The 15,175-nt window shown below is 46.2% G+C and overlaps 1 protein-coding gene and 1 long non-coding RNA gene across 3 annotated transcripts in view; one reads left to right on the top strand and one right to left on the bottom strand.

The window, feature by feature from the left end:
* The window catches only part of LOC138764104 (transcriptional regulator QRICH1-like), a 77,685-nt gene that overhangs the window by 38,765 nt on the left and 23,745 nt on the right, over positions 1 to 15,175 (bottom strand). For both annotated transcript variants that reach the window (XM_069939490.1, XM_069939489.1), the window contains exons 2-3: positions 13,474 to 13,782; positions 835 to 1,797 (exon numbers count right to left, since the gene is read on the bottom strand). In XM_069939490.1, coding sequence (XP_069795591.1) covers positions 835 to 1,797; positions 13,474 to 13,761 — 1,251 coding nt within the window. In that variant the 5' untranslated portion in view covers positions 13,762 to 13,782. The remainder of the gene's footprint in view (positions 1 to 834; positions 1,798 to 13,473; positions 13,783 to 15,175) is intronic.
* The window catches only part of LOC138764110 (uncharacterized), an 86,000-nt gene that overhangs the window by 64,623 nt on the left and 6,202 nt on the right, over positions 1 to 15,175 (top strand). The window lies entirely within an intron of this gene.

The following is a 15,175-nucleotide window of genomic DNA, read 5'->3' as shown; positions in this document are numbered from 1 at the left end:
TTTGCGCTGCCATTTTATCATGGCCTGATCCATCCTCTCTCTCTTAGCCCCAGTGCCCAGCCTTCTCCCCATAAGCTTTGATGCTCTAACTAATCAAGTACCTGTCAATCTCTGTCTTAAATACACCCAATGACCCTGCCTCCACAGCTGCCTGTGGCAACAAGGTTCACAGACTCATAAGGCCAATGGCTAAAGAAATTTTCCTGCAGCCGTTTTAAATTGATGCCTTTCTAAGTTATGCCTTGTCCTCCTAGGCTCGCCACCATAGGAAACCACCGCACCACATCTACTCTGTCCAGGCCTTTCAGCATTCAAAAATGTCTCGATGAGGTCCCGGCTCATCCTTCTCTACTCCAACAAGTCAGTCCAAGAGCCAACAGTTGTTCCTCAGATGCTAACCCTTTCATTCCTGGCATCATTCTAATAAATCTTCTCTGAACCCTCTTCCAACACCAGCACATCTTTTCTCAAAACTGTACTCAGTACCCCAAATGAGGTCTCTCCAGAGCCTAAACGTACATCCCTGCTCTTGTATGTTATTCCTCCAGAAATGAACGCCAACATTGCATTCACCTTCTTTACCACTGACTCAACCTGGAGGGGGTATCTTCCACGAGGACTCCCAAGCTCCTCTGAACTTTGAATTTTCTCTCCATCTAAATATAGTCTGCTCATCTCTTTCCTCGACCTAAGTGCATTGATTGCTAGTCGGGTAACACCTTGATTTTAACATACCCAAACTTTGCTTTCAGTGCAGACTGGGATGCTGTTGGACCACCAACTGCCCCTGTTATCAGTCCCTACAGCTCACAGGCCAATCATTTTCTCCCTTACCTGGAGTTGCTGCTGTTGTTGCTGCTGTTGTTGCTGCTGTTGTTGCGGATCCCACAGCTGCACAGACTGTGCTTGCGCCTGGTACGAGCCTCCCACTGCCTGCACCGCCACTGGAATATGGATGTTCCCATTCATAAATTGTGCTGGAAAGATCGTATTAGCCAGCGTATGAACGACTTCTTCATGAGAGTTCTTCATTACGGAGGTGACCAATTTATCTTTGTCCTCCTCCAGTTTCACAGCTGTGACAGTGGTGGGCGAGCCGCTGACATGCACCACATTGTAAGCTTCCTGAGGGATGGCAACGTGCGTTGCTGTTTGTTGCTGCATATCAGTACGAGGCTGTGTAGAATACACAGGAATGGCCCATGTCTCCCCACTGGGGCTTGTGATTGTACCAGCTGCAGTTGTGTAGAGGTGAGCGCTGTCCACTGTCAAAAGGTCAGGCCTCAGAGACACATAACCTTGCTGCTGCCCTTGTGGAATAGCCAGCACTGTGGCCACAGGCTGCCCAGTGATAGTGTATGAAACAGTGATTGGCATGTCTACCTTGCGTTTCTTTACTGGCTGCAGAACATTTGAAGTACTGGATCGCCGGTCCCCTTCACGAGGGGACCCCTGCGGCTGAGTTGGAGAGAGGGTGCCCACTGTCTGAATTTGTATCTGCTGAGCTTGGCCTGAGACAAGCTGGGCTTGAATCTGCTGGTGTTGAATGTGTTCATCAGAGATTTCGGACGTCTGGATTTGCTGGGTCGGCTGAATGTGCTGCACAGGGATCTGAGCAGCCTGCAGCTGCTGAGCTGTGTTGGGACTATGCATGGTTTGAAGTTGCTGAGAAGATTGCTGCTGCTGAGTGGAGACAGGTTGTGGCTGCACTTGCATCTGGTCAGGTGATGGATGAAGCTGGGGAGACAGCTGCTGTGTCGATGCATGCTGTGGAGACTGCTGTACCTGTACCTGAACCTGCAAAGACCACAAAAGCATGGGCATGTTGATAAAGAGAAAGCACTAACATTCTTTTAACTTCCCAACCACGGGAGTCGTATTAAAACAGGTTGAGACAAGGGTGAAGAAGAAATAGTACAAATTAGTGCCGGTTAAAAACTCCAACACGAGTGCTACAATGACTGAGGTCAATTTGAAAGCTTTTGCTTAATGATTCACTTTATTACTTCCAAAAAAGTTGATTAATGTGGTTAAACAGCATTGCCTGAAAGATTGCATAAGGATTCAGAATAATCCTACCCAGTCCAATGCACACAGACAAGCTGAACCAGAGGGCTCATCCATTAAGCCAAATGTGCAATTTACCCAGTGAGAGAGAAAGCCAGCTGTACTATGACAGCTCCTCAGCCAAAGACACTCTCTTCCAATTTATTTTTTTTAATTTTTTTTTTTAAAGCTGCCATCTCACGATGGGCTCCTCTGCTTTCTCATCCAAATGCTCGAGTCAGACTGAACTAAATACTGGCAAGACCCCTCCCTGGAACTCAAGTCATTCAGTGACAGTACTAAGCTGTCCAATTCCTACTCTTCTCTGGCCCCATAACCTCCTGGCAGGAGGACAATGATATAAACCCAGATCATAAAGAAGAAAGCCACATTACATCTTTCCATTTCAACTCAACACAGCCAGAGACAAATCTCTAGCCCATTCCAAACAGGGATTATCTACTAATGGGCGAACAACTAGTAAATACTTCCAACCATCTGGCATCTAAGGGGAATGGGATGAGCATCAGCTGATGACAATTGTTCAAAAGCAATACTGTACATCACACACCAGTATTTAATGCAGAAAGTTGATAAAATTATCAAACTACATTTCAACTTGTCCACCCCAATTCTAAGGGTAAAGAGTTTCTTTCTTTGGCTTGGCTTCGCGGACGAAGATTTATGGAGGGGGTAAAAGTCCACGTCAGCTGCAGGCTCGTTTGTGGCTGACAAGTCCGATGCGGGACAGGCAGACACGGTTGCAGCGGCTGCAGGGGAAAATTGGTGGGTTGGGGTTGGGTGTTGGGTTTTTCCTCCTTTGCCTTTTGTCAGTGAGGTGGGCTCTGCGGTCTTCTTCAAAGGAGGTTGCTGCCCGCCAAACTGTGAGGCGCCAAGATGCACGGTTTGAGGCGATATCAGCCCACTGGCGGTGGTCAATGTGGCAGGCACCAAGAGATTTCTTTAGGCAGTCCTTGTACCTTTTCTTTGGTGCACCTCTGTCACGGTGGCCAGTGGAGAGCTCGCCATATAACACGATCTTGGGTAAAGAGTATTCAAGAGAAATATAGCAAAAATAAATCAATTGGGACTCTTTACCATCACATGGTGCCAAATTCAAAGCGAATATACATAAACTAAGCACCTGAAAGATGAAGTTGCAGAAAAGATTGCTGCTGCAGCCCTGTCTCCACCCCCATCTCGGCCCACATGCCAATGCACAATTCAATTCAAATTTTAAAAAAAACTTTACAACAATTTCACTATGAGTTTATTCTCATCAAAAGGAAAACAATCTTATGAAGGTGGGGGGGGGGGGGAGTCGGGTTCCGACGAGTGCCTGGTGGGACTTGTGGGGTGGGGGGGGGGGGGGGGAGGCGAGTCAGGTTCCAACGAGAGCCCAGCTAGGACACTTGCACGGAGGGGTGTCGGGTTACACTTTCTCTGGAGTTTTAAACAGCTCAGGCAGATACAACAACAACTCCAGCAGCAGACCCACAAGAGTGGGGCCACATCCTCCTGGCCAACTTTCAGTCCTTGGAGAACAAAGTGATGAACTCCAAGCCAGATGTCAACATCAGAGCATGATGTGCTTTACGGAAACCTGGCTAAACGCAGGCTAACCTGAAGAAGTCTGACAAACTACCACCAACACACCCATGTCACGGCCGCACTTCAGCAAGTCTGGTTGTACTTCTACACCCGGCATACAAGCAGAGACCGAAGACCACAGCACCAGTGGTGAAGACGGCGAAGGTGTGGTCGAGGGAGGAGCATCTGTAGGACTGCTTTGAATCGATGGACTTGAACACATTCAAGAATTCATTCATAGACTTGAATGAATATCCATCAGGGGTCACCGACTTCATCAATACCTGCATGGATGAATGTGTGCCCAAGTGCAAATACCAGATGTTCCCCAACCAGAACCCCTGGATGAATCAGAGAATCTGCAAGCTGCTGAGGGCAAGAACAAGGGTGTTTAAGGCCTGGGAAAATCAAGATCTTTACCATCTCCAAAGCAAAGTGGCAATTCAGGAGGAAACTAGAGCTAGATACACTCCAGCTATGGCCAGGAGTGCAGGCCATTACAGACTACAAAGCAAAGGCAAACACTATAGTTGGGTACAATTCTTCACTATCCAATGAGCTGAACTATGAATGAGCAGCCTATGCCTGCTTTGAGAAGAACCACCAATGTCTATTAGAATCTCTGAAAAGGCTGAGGACCTTGTGATATCTGTCTCTCAGGGCGACATCAGAACATCATTCAAGAGGGTGAACCCTTGCAAGGCATCAGGCCCTGACAGCGTACCTGGCAGGGTCCTGAAAAACTGCGCCAACCAACTAGCCAGTGTTCACAGACATTTTCAACCTCTTATTGTGGCAATCAGAGGTTCCCACCAGCTTCTAAGGGCATCAATAATCCTGGTGCCCAAGAAGAATAGTGTGGGCTGCCTCAACAACTACTGTCCAGCAGCACCAACTTCTACTGTGATTAAATGCTTTTGAGCTGCTGGTCATGACCAAAATCAATGTACCTAAGACCTGGACCCACTGCAATTTGCCTATCGTCACAATCGCTCCACAGCAGATGCAATGTCGCTGGCTCTCCACTCAGCTCGGGATCACCTTGAAAACAGCAAGTCAGACTACAGCTTGGCCTTCAATATATTTATTCCCTCAGTTCTGGTCAAGAAGCTACAAACTCTACCCGACTGTGCAACTAGAATCCTGACTTTCTTATTGGAAGACCACAGTCAGAACGAATTGGAAACAATGTCTCCTCCTCATTGATCATCAACACAGCCGTACCCCAAGAATGCGTGCTTAGCCCATTATACACCCATGACGACGTGGCCAGGCACAATTTCAATGCCATCTCCAAATTTGCTGATGACATTACATTTATTAGCAGAATTACAAACAGCAATGAGGAAGCGGACAGGAGGGAGATAGATCAACTCGTTGAATGGTTTACAACCACCACCCGAGTTGGACATCTGTAACTGATGAATTCATTTCTGAAATGAGACTGGCTAGACTAAGATAATTTGGATAACAAGTTAGAAAGATGATTTCATCCAGGTATATACAATTATGAGCAGGACTGATTGGGGGAAAAAAAAAACACTGGAGGAACTCAGCAGGTCTCAGTGACAGAGGAGGTAGATATGTTTGGGAAGCCTTTTGCAGACAGTAGTCAGTGACAAATCCACACCTGCCTCCTGAAGAGTGTTTCTGATCTGTCGGACAGGTGCTTGGGGATTTTTCTTCATTATGATGAGAATTCTTCTGTCATCTGCAGTGGAGATTTCTTTGGCCTGCAAGTCCTTTTGAGATGACTGAGCTCACTAGTACATTCTTTCTTCTTAATGATGTTCCCAACAGTTGATTTTGGTCATCCTAAGGTTTAGGTGATGTCTCTTACTGTTTCATTCTTGTTTTTCAGCCTCATCATAGTTTTTATAACTTTCATTGGCACGACTCTGGTCCTCAAGTAGAAAAATTACTTCCACAGATTCCAAAGGTGATCAAAAGCTTAGAAGCAAGCCTAACTTTCTTACACCTGCACCAATGAAGTAATTAAACATACCTGAGTACTCACAAACATCATGGTGTCTGAAATAGGGGAACAATGTATTAAAAAATGCTATAATTTCCACATGGTCAAACCAAAATGTATACAAGTAACCATCTATAAAATCTGGAATGTGCACTTCAATCACCTGGGAATTGTTTGATTACAAATTTAAAATGGTGGAGCACAGGGGCAAATAAAGTTTAAAAAAAATCTTTATCACAAACATTATGGAGGGCACCGTATAATCAATGCCCTGGGCCCTTCAAGGTAGGTGGGGAGGGGGAAGGGTTGGGTCTGTTGTCAAGCAAAGAAGACCTTGAAGGGCTCAGACCCAAAATCTTGGTCATATATCTTTATCTCCTGTAGATGCCGCAAGACCTGCTGAGTTCCTCCAGCATTTGTTTTTTTCTGCAATCAGAGCCTGCAGACTTGTGCTTCACTCCAGTGGCATTGACTAAACTCAATTGCCATACAAGTTTAAGCAGAGTGGATAAAAACTAGTTCACTCAGTGGGAAGTGGGGGAAATCAAAAACAATCAGTCTGGAAGGGTTGCGAAAACAGAAACTCTCACCACATTTAACAAGTGCTTGGATGAGCTCTTAAACTGGCGTAATTGCCGTTATGAATGAATAACTGGATGACGGGCTCACCCAACTTCAAATTTTGACTAGATGGACGTGGCACAAGTTTCTACAATTGAATACACATCAGCTAATAATTAGCGACTTAGACAGTATAGTCCTTACAACTTTAACAACCTTGCTAAAATTATGTTTAAAAATTCTTTTGAATTATGACTTCTCAAAAAGAAATAAGCTCACAAATGTCCCTCTTTTCGGTAAGTGATGGACTAGACCCAACAATTAATTACCTTAACTGTTGTACATCTTACAATAAGATTGAAGGTTGGCCACAGGAACAAGAACAATTCTAAACTGGAAAGAAGCCACCACTTGCAATATTTCCTCCCCATACAATCCCAAAAAAGAAAAACTTTAACTCACATCTGACACCATCATTAGAAAATATCAAGTTCAAGTTTATTGTTTCATGTATTGAATTGCAGTGGAAACATTTTGTTTTGCAAGCCATTTAGCTAATGACCCATACATAGTACTGTAGAAGCAATTAAAAACACAGAACAGAGTGCAGAGCAAAAGCTCTTTACAAGTGTGAGGCTTGTTCACAAATCTGATAACAGCCGGAATTAAATGGTCCTCAAATCTGGTGCTGCAGGATCCCACATTCATGAATAATTTTCCCTCTGGCAGGAAGAAGAGTGGTCAGGATGGGATATTTTTAACATGTTAGTTTCTTTTCCACAGCAACACGAAATGTAAATGTCGAAGTATAGAAGTATAGTCAATGGAGACAAGGGAAGACAGGTTTGTGTGATGGTCTAAGCTGCATTCACCACTCTAAAATATTGAAAACCTGCTGTTGACAAATTATTGGAGGGATCATTATACCTGTCTAGGTAGGAGACAGTAAAATTAAATGGCAGAATCATCCTACAAAAGGATGCAATTGAGAACTTTCCAAATGATAAAAAGACTGATCCAAGTACACTTATTGAAAAATAGTACAGTAAGAATTGACCATGGATGTACATTAAAATGTCATGACAATGACGCAAAATAGTCAAGACCAGTTCAATGGAAGCAGGGAACTGGAGAACAGTTATGACACTAAACAGCTCTTCAACCCCTCAACCTCTCTGGCAAGAACCAAGTTTGCAATCAATCACCATCTCACTCCACAGCTAATTAATTATTTCCAGCAACTTCTATTTTTACATTTCCCATTTAGCATCTTCTGTACAAGCCCTTTGCTTTCCTCCAGCTTTCCCCCCTCACACCCAACCTTCCCGCTCCAATATCCAGTCCCCATCGAGGGGTTAGCAGTGGCAATGGTAAAGAAATTCATGGTTGTCAGCATCTCTGAAGATCTACCCTCGGTCCTTCATGTCAATGCAATCACAGAGAAGGCATCCCAGTGACATCAAGAGTTTGAGGAGATTGTGATGTCACCAAGGATGCTTGCAAATTTCTACAGGAGCATCGATGAGTTCATTCTGACTAGGTGCATCACTGTCTAGTATGGAGGTACCAATGCACATGACAGGAAAGGGCAACAAAGAGTTGTGAACTTGGCCAGCACAATCCTAGGCATTAGTCCACTCCTTTAAGGATATCTACAAGAGGTGAAGTCTCAAGAAAGCAGTTCTATCATCAAGGACACTCACCACCCAGGCCATGCCTTCTTCTCACTGCTACCATCAGGAAGGAGGAACAGGAGCCTTAAGATAAATACCCAACATTACAAAAACAGTTTCTTCCCCTCCACAAGATTTCTGGATGGACAATGAACCACATTCAGTACCTCACTTTTTCTCTCCTTTTGCACCAATTTTTTTTTTTTTTTAAAGCATGCAATTTATACCAATTTTTGCACCTGTAATACTGCAGGAAAACAACAAATTTTGTGATAAATGTCCATGACAATAAATTCTGATTGTGAGTGTGGATGTTATTCATGTGGCTTTCTTCCCACATTCACACTAAACTGCGTAAGCTCTTCAGGTACCATTTTTCAAATTGGTATTCAAGAACTCAACCATGCCAGTCCTCTCAAAGCAATTTTGAAAACATTTCCCTTGCAAACCACCAATTGCTCTTTGGGGAAAACGTATGAATTGCCCTACTAGTAATTCAATTCAAAACATGGTGAGGCAGCTCACCGCAGACTTAATCGAACCAGCGATGCAACGATGTCATTTGAAACGTGCGGGGTTTTAAAAAGCTGCAGGTGACTGTTTGAGTTAATGACTTTTACTGAATTTTGACTCGGCCATGTCTGATCATCTTCTCGTTCTTCATTTTGCAGTGCAACACAGTTGCAACATTGGTGACCTCGACAGATTTTGGACCCAACATGGGCAATGCAGCAGTTTTGCTCAAACTACCCATCTTTTGGGCCACTCAACTTGAAGTTTGGTTTGGGCAGACTGAGGTGCAGTTCCACATTCATAGCCATTAAGTATCATCATGTGGCAAGTGCCCTCAACCAGAACACGGCCGGTTGAGTAGTGGATTTCCTTCAGGACCCACCAGCTTGTGACAAGTACGAAGACCTAAAAGCCCTCCTTCTCTAGATTTATGGTCTTTCACGGCGTAAGCGAGCTGCACGGCTCCTTCATATCAATGGCCTGGGGGACCGCACCCCTTTGGAGTTAATGAACGACATGTTGCCATTGGCAGACAGCCACAGGCCTTGCTTGCTCCTCAAGTTGTTTTTAGAGCAAATGCCAGAAGACATCCACCTCATGTTGGCTGACGAGGATTTTGATAACCTTCAAACTGTGGCCGTGCAGACATTCTACGGCGCGTGAAACAGCAAGACCCACAGAAATTAGTGCTGTGTCACACCCAAAGGCCCGGGCTCCACGGGCACTGGCAACAAAGGCTCGTGGAAAAGCATAACTGTGATAACCACCTGGTGTTTTTACCATTAATGCTGGGGTTCTTGAACTCGCCGCTGCCGACCCCCTTGCATTTTTCTGGAAAACGCCATGGCCAGTCATCACTTATGGCTATGGCGGCCGGGCCACCGTAACAGCCTACTCTACATCTGGGACAAACTCTCCCAGTGCAAATTTCTAGTCGACATGGGTGCAGAGGTTAGTGTCCTTCCTCCTTCAGGCTTTAACAGCCATATCAGGAGTGCGGTTCTGGCACTCACTGTGGTGAATAACAGTTCGATTCATACGTATGGCATATGGACTATAACCCTGAAATTCGGCCACAATAAGTTCACATGGAAGTTCATTCTTGCTGCTGTGTCCCGACTGTTGTGGGCGCTGACTTCTTCAGAGCCCACTCACTGATGGTGGACTTAACAGGGTGCCATTTGGTGAACAACATTCCAGACACTCTGCCTTGGAAAAGCCAAACTACCCGCCCCTCACCTATATGCCATGGAGTACTTGAACAACGAATTTGCCAAACTTCTTGCGGAGTTTCCGGACATTATCGCTCCCCAGTTCTCCACTGCCACATCCAAACATGGGACACCACATCTGTACCCAAGGACCTCCTCTACACGCTCAAGCAAGACACCTGCTGCCCGACAAATTGCAGCTTGCAAGAATTCCACAAAATGGAGGAACTTGGAATCACACACACATCTGATAGCCTGTCAGCTTCCCCGCTACACATGGTTCCCAAAGCAACGGAAGGCTGGAGACCTTGCAGGGATTACAGGCGTCTCAATGACACTACCACTGAAGAGCACTACCCTGTGCCCCATATACAGGACTTTACAGCTAATCTTCATGGGGCCAGGATATTTTCAAAAATTGACATAGTGTGTGGGTACTACCAAATATAGTGAAACCTCGTTAGAACACGATTCGTTAATCCGCGGAATTACTTATATCGTGGGTGTCTGTGGACCCCAAACACTGATTTTAGGATGCGAGGCTAACAGCCACAAACTCAAGAATGGACTCTTGTGAATCATTTACAAGATGTGTATGTTAATATGTGGAGTTTAAAGGTCTTATAGGGTTTGAGTCACAGTGTTCTGTTTTCCTGCTTCCTGAATCATGACGTATATGCATCTGTTTCGCGACTCAGCTGTAACGCGGTATGAAATCTTGGTCCCCAACTACTGCGTTCTAACGAGGTTTTACTGTACCTGTAAACCTGGAGGGTGTGCCCAAGACCTCCATCATATCGCCTTTCGGCCTCTTCGAATTTTTGAGAATGTCTATTGGACTCAAAAGTGCTGCACCAACATTTCAGCATAATGGAGACAAAGGGGCATGGCATGGACTTCCTGCTCAGACACTTGGATGACACTTGTCACCAGCCACTCCCACAAAGAGCACCTGCGGCATCTGTGTTTACTCTGCCGCCGCCTACACGAGTTCAGGCCAACTGTGAATCCTGCCAAGTGCAAATTCAGACAGTCGTCTATTGAGTTCTTGGGTCATTAGATCAGTAGCCAGGGTGTTGTTCCATTGCCTAGCAAGGTGAAAGCCATCCTCAAATTCGTGAGGCCAGATATTATCAAAGGACTCCAGGAATTTGTGGGGATGGTCAATTTTTATTGTTGCTTTCTACCCTCTGCAGCTCATATTAAGAAACCCCTCTTCGACCTCATGTCCAGCAATGCCAAAGAACTCGAGTGGACAAAGGAGACGGCAGTAGCATTCCAGCAGACCAAAGACGCCCTAGTAAAGGCAACATTGCTGGTCCATCCACAAATGGATGAACCACCCGCCTTGACAATAGATGCATCTGATGCGGCAGTAGGCGGGGTCTTGGAACAGTACACTGAATGGACAATGGAATCCTCTAGCATTTTTTAGTAGATACCTTTGCCCTCTGGAAACAAAATACAGCACATTCGATAGGAAACTGCTGACACTGTACCTAGCAGTCAGGCACTTCTGGTTTTTTTTTTGGAAGGCAGGGACTTCAGTTTTTACTGACCACAAACCACTAACATTTGCCTTTGTGAAGGCATCAGATCCTTTGTCGTCCTGTCAACAATGCCACCTATCTTACATATCTGAGTTTTCAACCAGGATTAAACATATCTCTGGTAAGTGTAGTGCGGTGGCTGATGCCCTGTTTCTTTCCTTCATTCAAGCAGTATGTGCCCTCCTCTGGGTGTAGACTACATGGTGTTTGCCAAAGCTCAGTGCCAGGACGATGAACTCCTGGCTTATATAACAGCTGTTACGAGCCTGCAACTCAATGTAGCCTTTGGGCTACAAGGTACCACTCTCCTGTACAACTTTTCCACGGGTCAGCCTCACCCTGTCATCCCTGCTGCATGGAAACGTTGCATTTTCGATGCCATTCACGGACTGTCCCACCCCTCCATTCAAGCAACAGTCCGCCTGATAGCCGACAGGTTTGTATGACATGGACTGAAAAAGCAGGTCACATACTGGGCAAAGATGTGCACGGATTACCAATCTGCAAAAGCTCAAAGGCCACTTCAGCCTTTCCAGCCACTGCAGTGGAGATTCGACCATGTGCACGTCAACATTGTCAGCCCACTTCTGGTGTCATGAGAGTCTCTTTCTTTTCTTTGGCTTGGCTTCGCGGACGAAGATTTATGGAGGGGGTAAAAAGTCCACGTCAGCTGCAGGCTCGTTTGTGGCTGACCAGTCCGATGCGGGACAGGCAGACACGATTGCAGCGGTTGCAAGGGAAAATTGGTTGGTTGGGGTTGGGTGTTGGGTTTTTCCTCCTTTGCCTTTTGTCAGTGAGGTGGGCTCTGCGGTCTTCTTCAAAGGAGGCTGCTGCCCGCCAAACTGTGAGGCGCCAAGATGCACGGTTTGAGGCGTTATCAGCCCACTGGCGGTGGTCAATGTGGCAGGCACCAAGAGATTTCTTTAGGCAGTCCTTGTACCTTTTCTTTGGTGCACCTCTGTCACGGTGGCCAGTGGAGAGCTCGCCATATAATACGATCTTGGGAAGGCGATGGTCCTCCATTCTGGAGACGTGACCCATCCAGCGCAGCTGGATCTTCAGCAGCGTGGACTCGATGCTGTCGACCTCTGCCATCTCGAGTACCCACACTCCTGTTCGGCTCCGAATCATGGGTCCTCTACCGGCACCACCTACGGCTCCTAGAACGCTTCCACCAGCGTTGTCTCCGCTCCATCCTCAACATCCATTGGAGCGCTCACACCCCATGAGAGTCTAGGTACTTGTTAACAGTCATCGACAGATTCACTTGGTGACCTGAGTATTGGCTTACCCACACATCACCTCTAACAGATGCCCACAGTTTACCTCTGCACTCGGGGACATTTTGTCACGACTGTTGGGAATATAGCTCCACCACAAGACAACAGCCTACCACCCAGAGTCAAATGGCCAGGTGGAGTGGATCCATAGGCATATGAAGGCTGCACTGTTGGCCCGCCTTCAGGCACCTGACTGGGCAGATGAGCAGCCTGGACCCTCCTGGGAATAAGAACGGCACCCAAGGAGAATCTCAACTCATCATCGGCCAAGTTGGTTTATGGAACCCCACTCATTGTGCCTTGGGAGTTCGTGCCCGCAGCATGCAGACTGGAGGTGCTACCGAGTGAAGTCTTGGGCAAACTTCAGGAGCGGCTTGGAAAATTGGCCCCAGTTCCCACATCAAGGCATGGAACAATGACACCCTTCAACCTAAAGGAACTTCGGGACTGAGTCTGTGTTTGTGCATAGAGGTGCTCAAGGGCCACCCTTTCAGAGGCCATATGAGGGCCCCTTCAGAGTGCTATGAAACAATCATACAACTTGTGTACTGGACGTGGTGGGGGAGCATCCAAAGACATTTATGACTGACTGACTAATCTCGCCTTTGCCACGACCCCCAATGTGAAGGCATGGACGACCACCCAAGAGCAGTGGACAGTAATGGAACTAGAGGTTTAGCCTCCTATCGTCAGTTCCTGGGAGGGGTTCAACTGTAGTGGCTCACCAGAGACTTAATCGAACTGGCTTGGGAGGTTCCATGTGACATTACAAAGTCACAATGTGATGTCGTCATTTAGAACGCGCAGGGTTTTAAAAAGCAGCACATGACTGTTTGAGAAAGCCATTTTTACTGAACTTCGATTCAACTACGTCTGATCATTTTCACGTTATTCATCTTGCACCTGCGACACAGTTGCTACAATGGAAATCGAGACTCCAAGTAGGGTCACAAAGACATGCTATCGACTGTCACCTCTGCAATATTCAACACTGAAATTTCAAATTTAACTTGGAAATAAAGTTTTGCATCTGGCACTTACGGATGCAATAAAAGATGCACATTGAAGCCTTACCTGGATCTGCTGTGCCTGCTGCTGGATCTGGTGTTCCTGCTGTGCAGTTGAGGTCACAGGACATGCAAGCTCGAGCAAGGACCCAGCGACCTCAGTGCTGTCTGTGTAGATGCAGTTGCCGCCCTGCTGATACACAGTCATAGTGGTCTGCTGGAATTCCTGCAAAGCTTCAGGTCCTTTGGCAGCCAATGACTCCAAGAACTCCTTCATTCTGTGTTGTGGGATAGTGCGTGCTTTCAACCGAATGTACTCCTCAAATGACATGGCGTTATCCAATGAGTTATTCATGGTTACAGTTTACCTGTATCCCTAAACAAAGGTTTAAAAAATTGTTTTAAAAATAAATGTGCTAATATCTATCAGCTCCAACTTACCAACCCCACATTCCTTCAAGGAACTCCCCTAGGTCAGAACTGTAAGTAAAATGGTGCAAAACTAGCCCAGGATTTCAGTCTCATGGCTTTCCTTTCAACAGATGTTTCACATCAAAATCCAAACATCTTAATTTTAAAAATGCATTAAAAGTGAGGAGAATTTGACATTCCCCTGCAAGCATCTCCCTCCACAACAGATATACTACAGGGGATAGAGTGAGGAGATGTCTCATCAGGGGAAGACAGCAGCAGCCAAGACCATGGCTCCACGGGTAACTCTGCCGCACAGAAGAGCAGGAAAAAGAGCGGTAGAGCTACAATGGCAGGGAATTCCATGGTAGGCAGAAGAGACAGGTGTTTCTGTGGACAGAAATGGGACTTCTGATCTCAAAGCACCTGCAGGTCATTCAGAAAAGGGAAGGCGAAAACCAGTTGTTGTGATACATGTAGGTACCAACGATATATGGAAAAAAAAGCAGGATGAGTTCCTACAAACTGAATGTGGTGTGTGCAGAGATTAACTTGGAAATATTATTTCAAAGGTAGTGATCTCGAGATTGCTACCTGCGCCAGGTTATAGTCTGAAGTAGCAGGATAGTTAGGATGAATATGTGGCTTCTGCAGTGGTGCAGGAGGTAGGGTTTCAGATCCCTGGGGCTTTGGAAACTGTTCTTGGGGAGGTCTACTCCTGAGCAAGACAGGGATCAATGTCCTGGGGGACTGTTTGCTTATGCTGTTGGGAAGGGTTTAAACTAATGCAAGAGGGATGGGGATCTAGGCAGAAAGACAGAGGGAAGCAATGCAGTGTACAAGGCAGAAAGACAGAGGGAAGCAATGCAGTGTACAAGGCAGAAAGACAGAGGGAAGCAATGCAGTGTACAAGGCAGAAAGACAGAGGGAAGCAATGCAGTGTACAAGGCAGAAAGACAGAGGGAAGCAATGCAGTGTACAAGGCAGAAAGACAGAGGGAAGCAATGCAGTGTACAAGGCAGAAAGACAGAGGGAAGCAATGCAGTGTACAAGGCAGAAAGACAGAGGGAAGCAATGCAGTGTACAAGGCAGAAAGTCAGAGGGAAGCAATGCAGTGTACAAGGCAGAAAGACAGAGGGAAGCAATGCAGTGTACAAGGCAGAAAGACAGAGGGAAGCAATGCAGTGTACAAGGCAGAAAGACAGAGGGAAGCAATGCAGTGTACAAGGCAGAAAGACAGAGGGAAGCAATGCAGTGTACAAGGCAGAAAGACAGAGGGAAGCAATGCAGTGTACAAGGCAGAAAGACAGAGGGAAGCAATGCAGTGTACAAGGCAGAAAGACAGAGGGAAGCAATGC

Source organism: Narcine bancroftii, chromosome 5 (genome assembly GCF_036971445.1).
Source record: "Narcine bancroftii isolate sNarBan1 chromosome 5, sNarBan1.hap1, whole genome shotgun sequence".
Lineage (NCBI taxonomy): Eukaryota > Metazoa > Chordata > Chondrichthyes > Torpediniformes > Narcinidae > Narcine > Narcine bancroftii.
The sequence above is the reverse complement of the archived record's forward strand: the minus strand, read 5'-3'. Positions and strand labels throughout refer to the sequence as shown.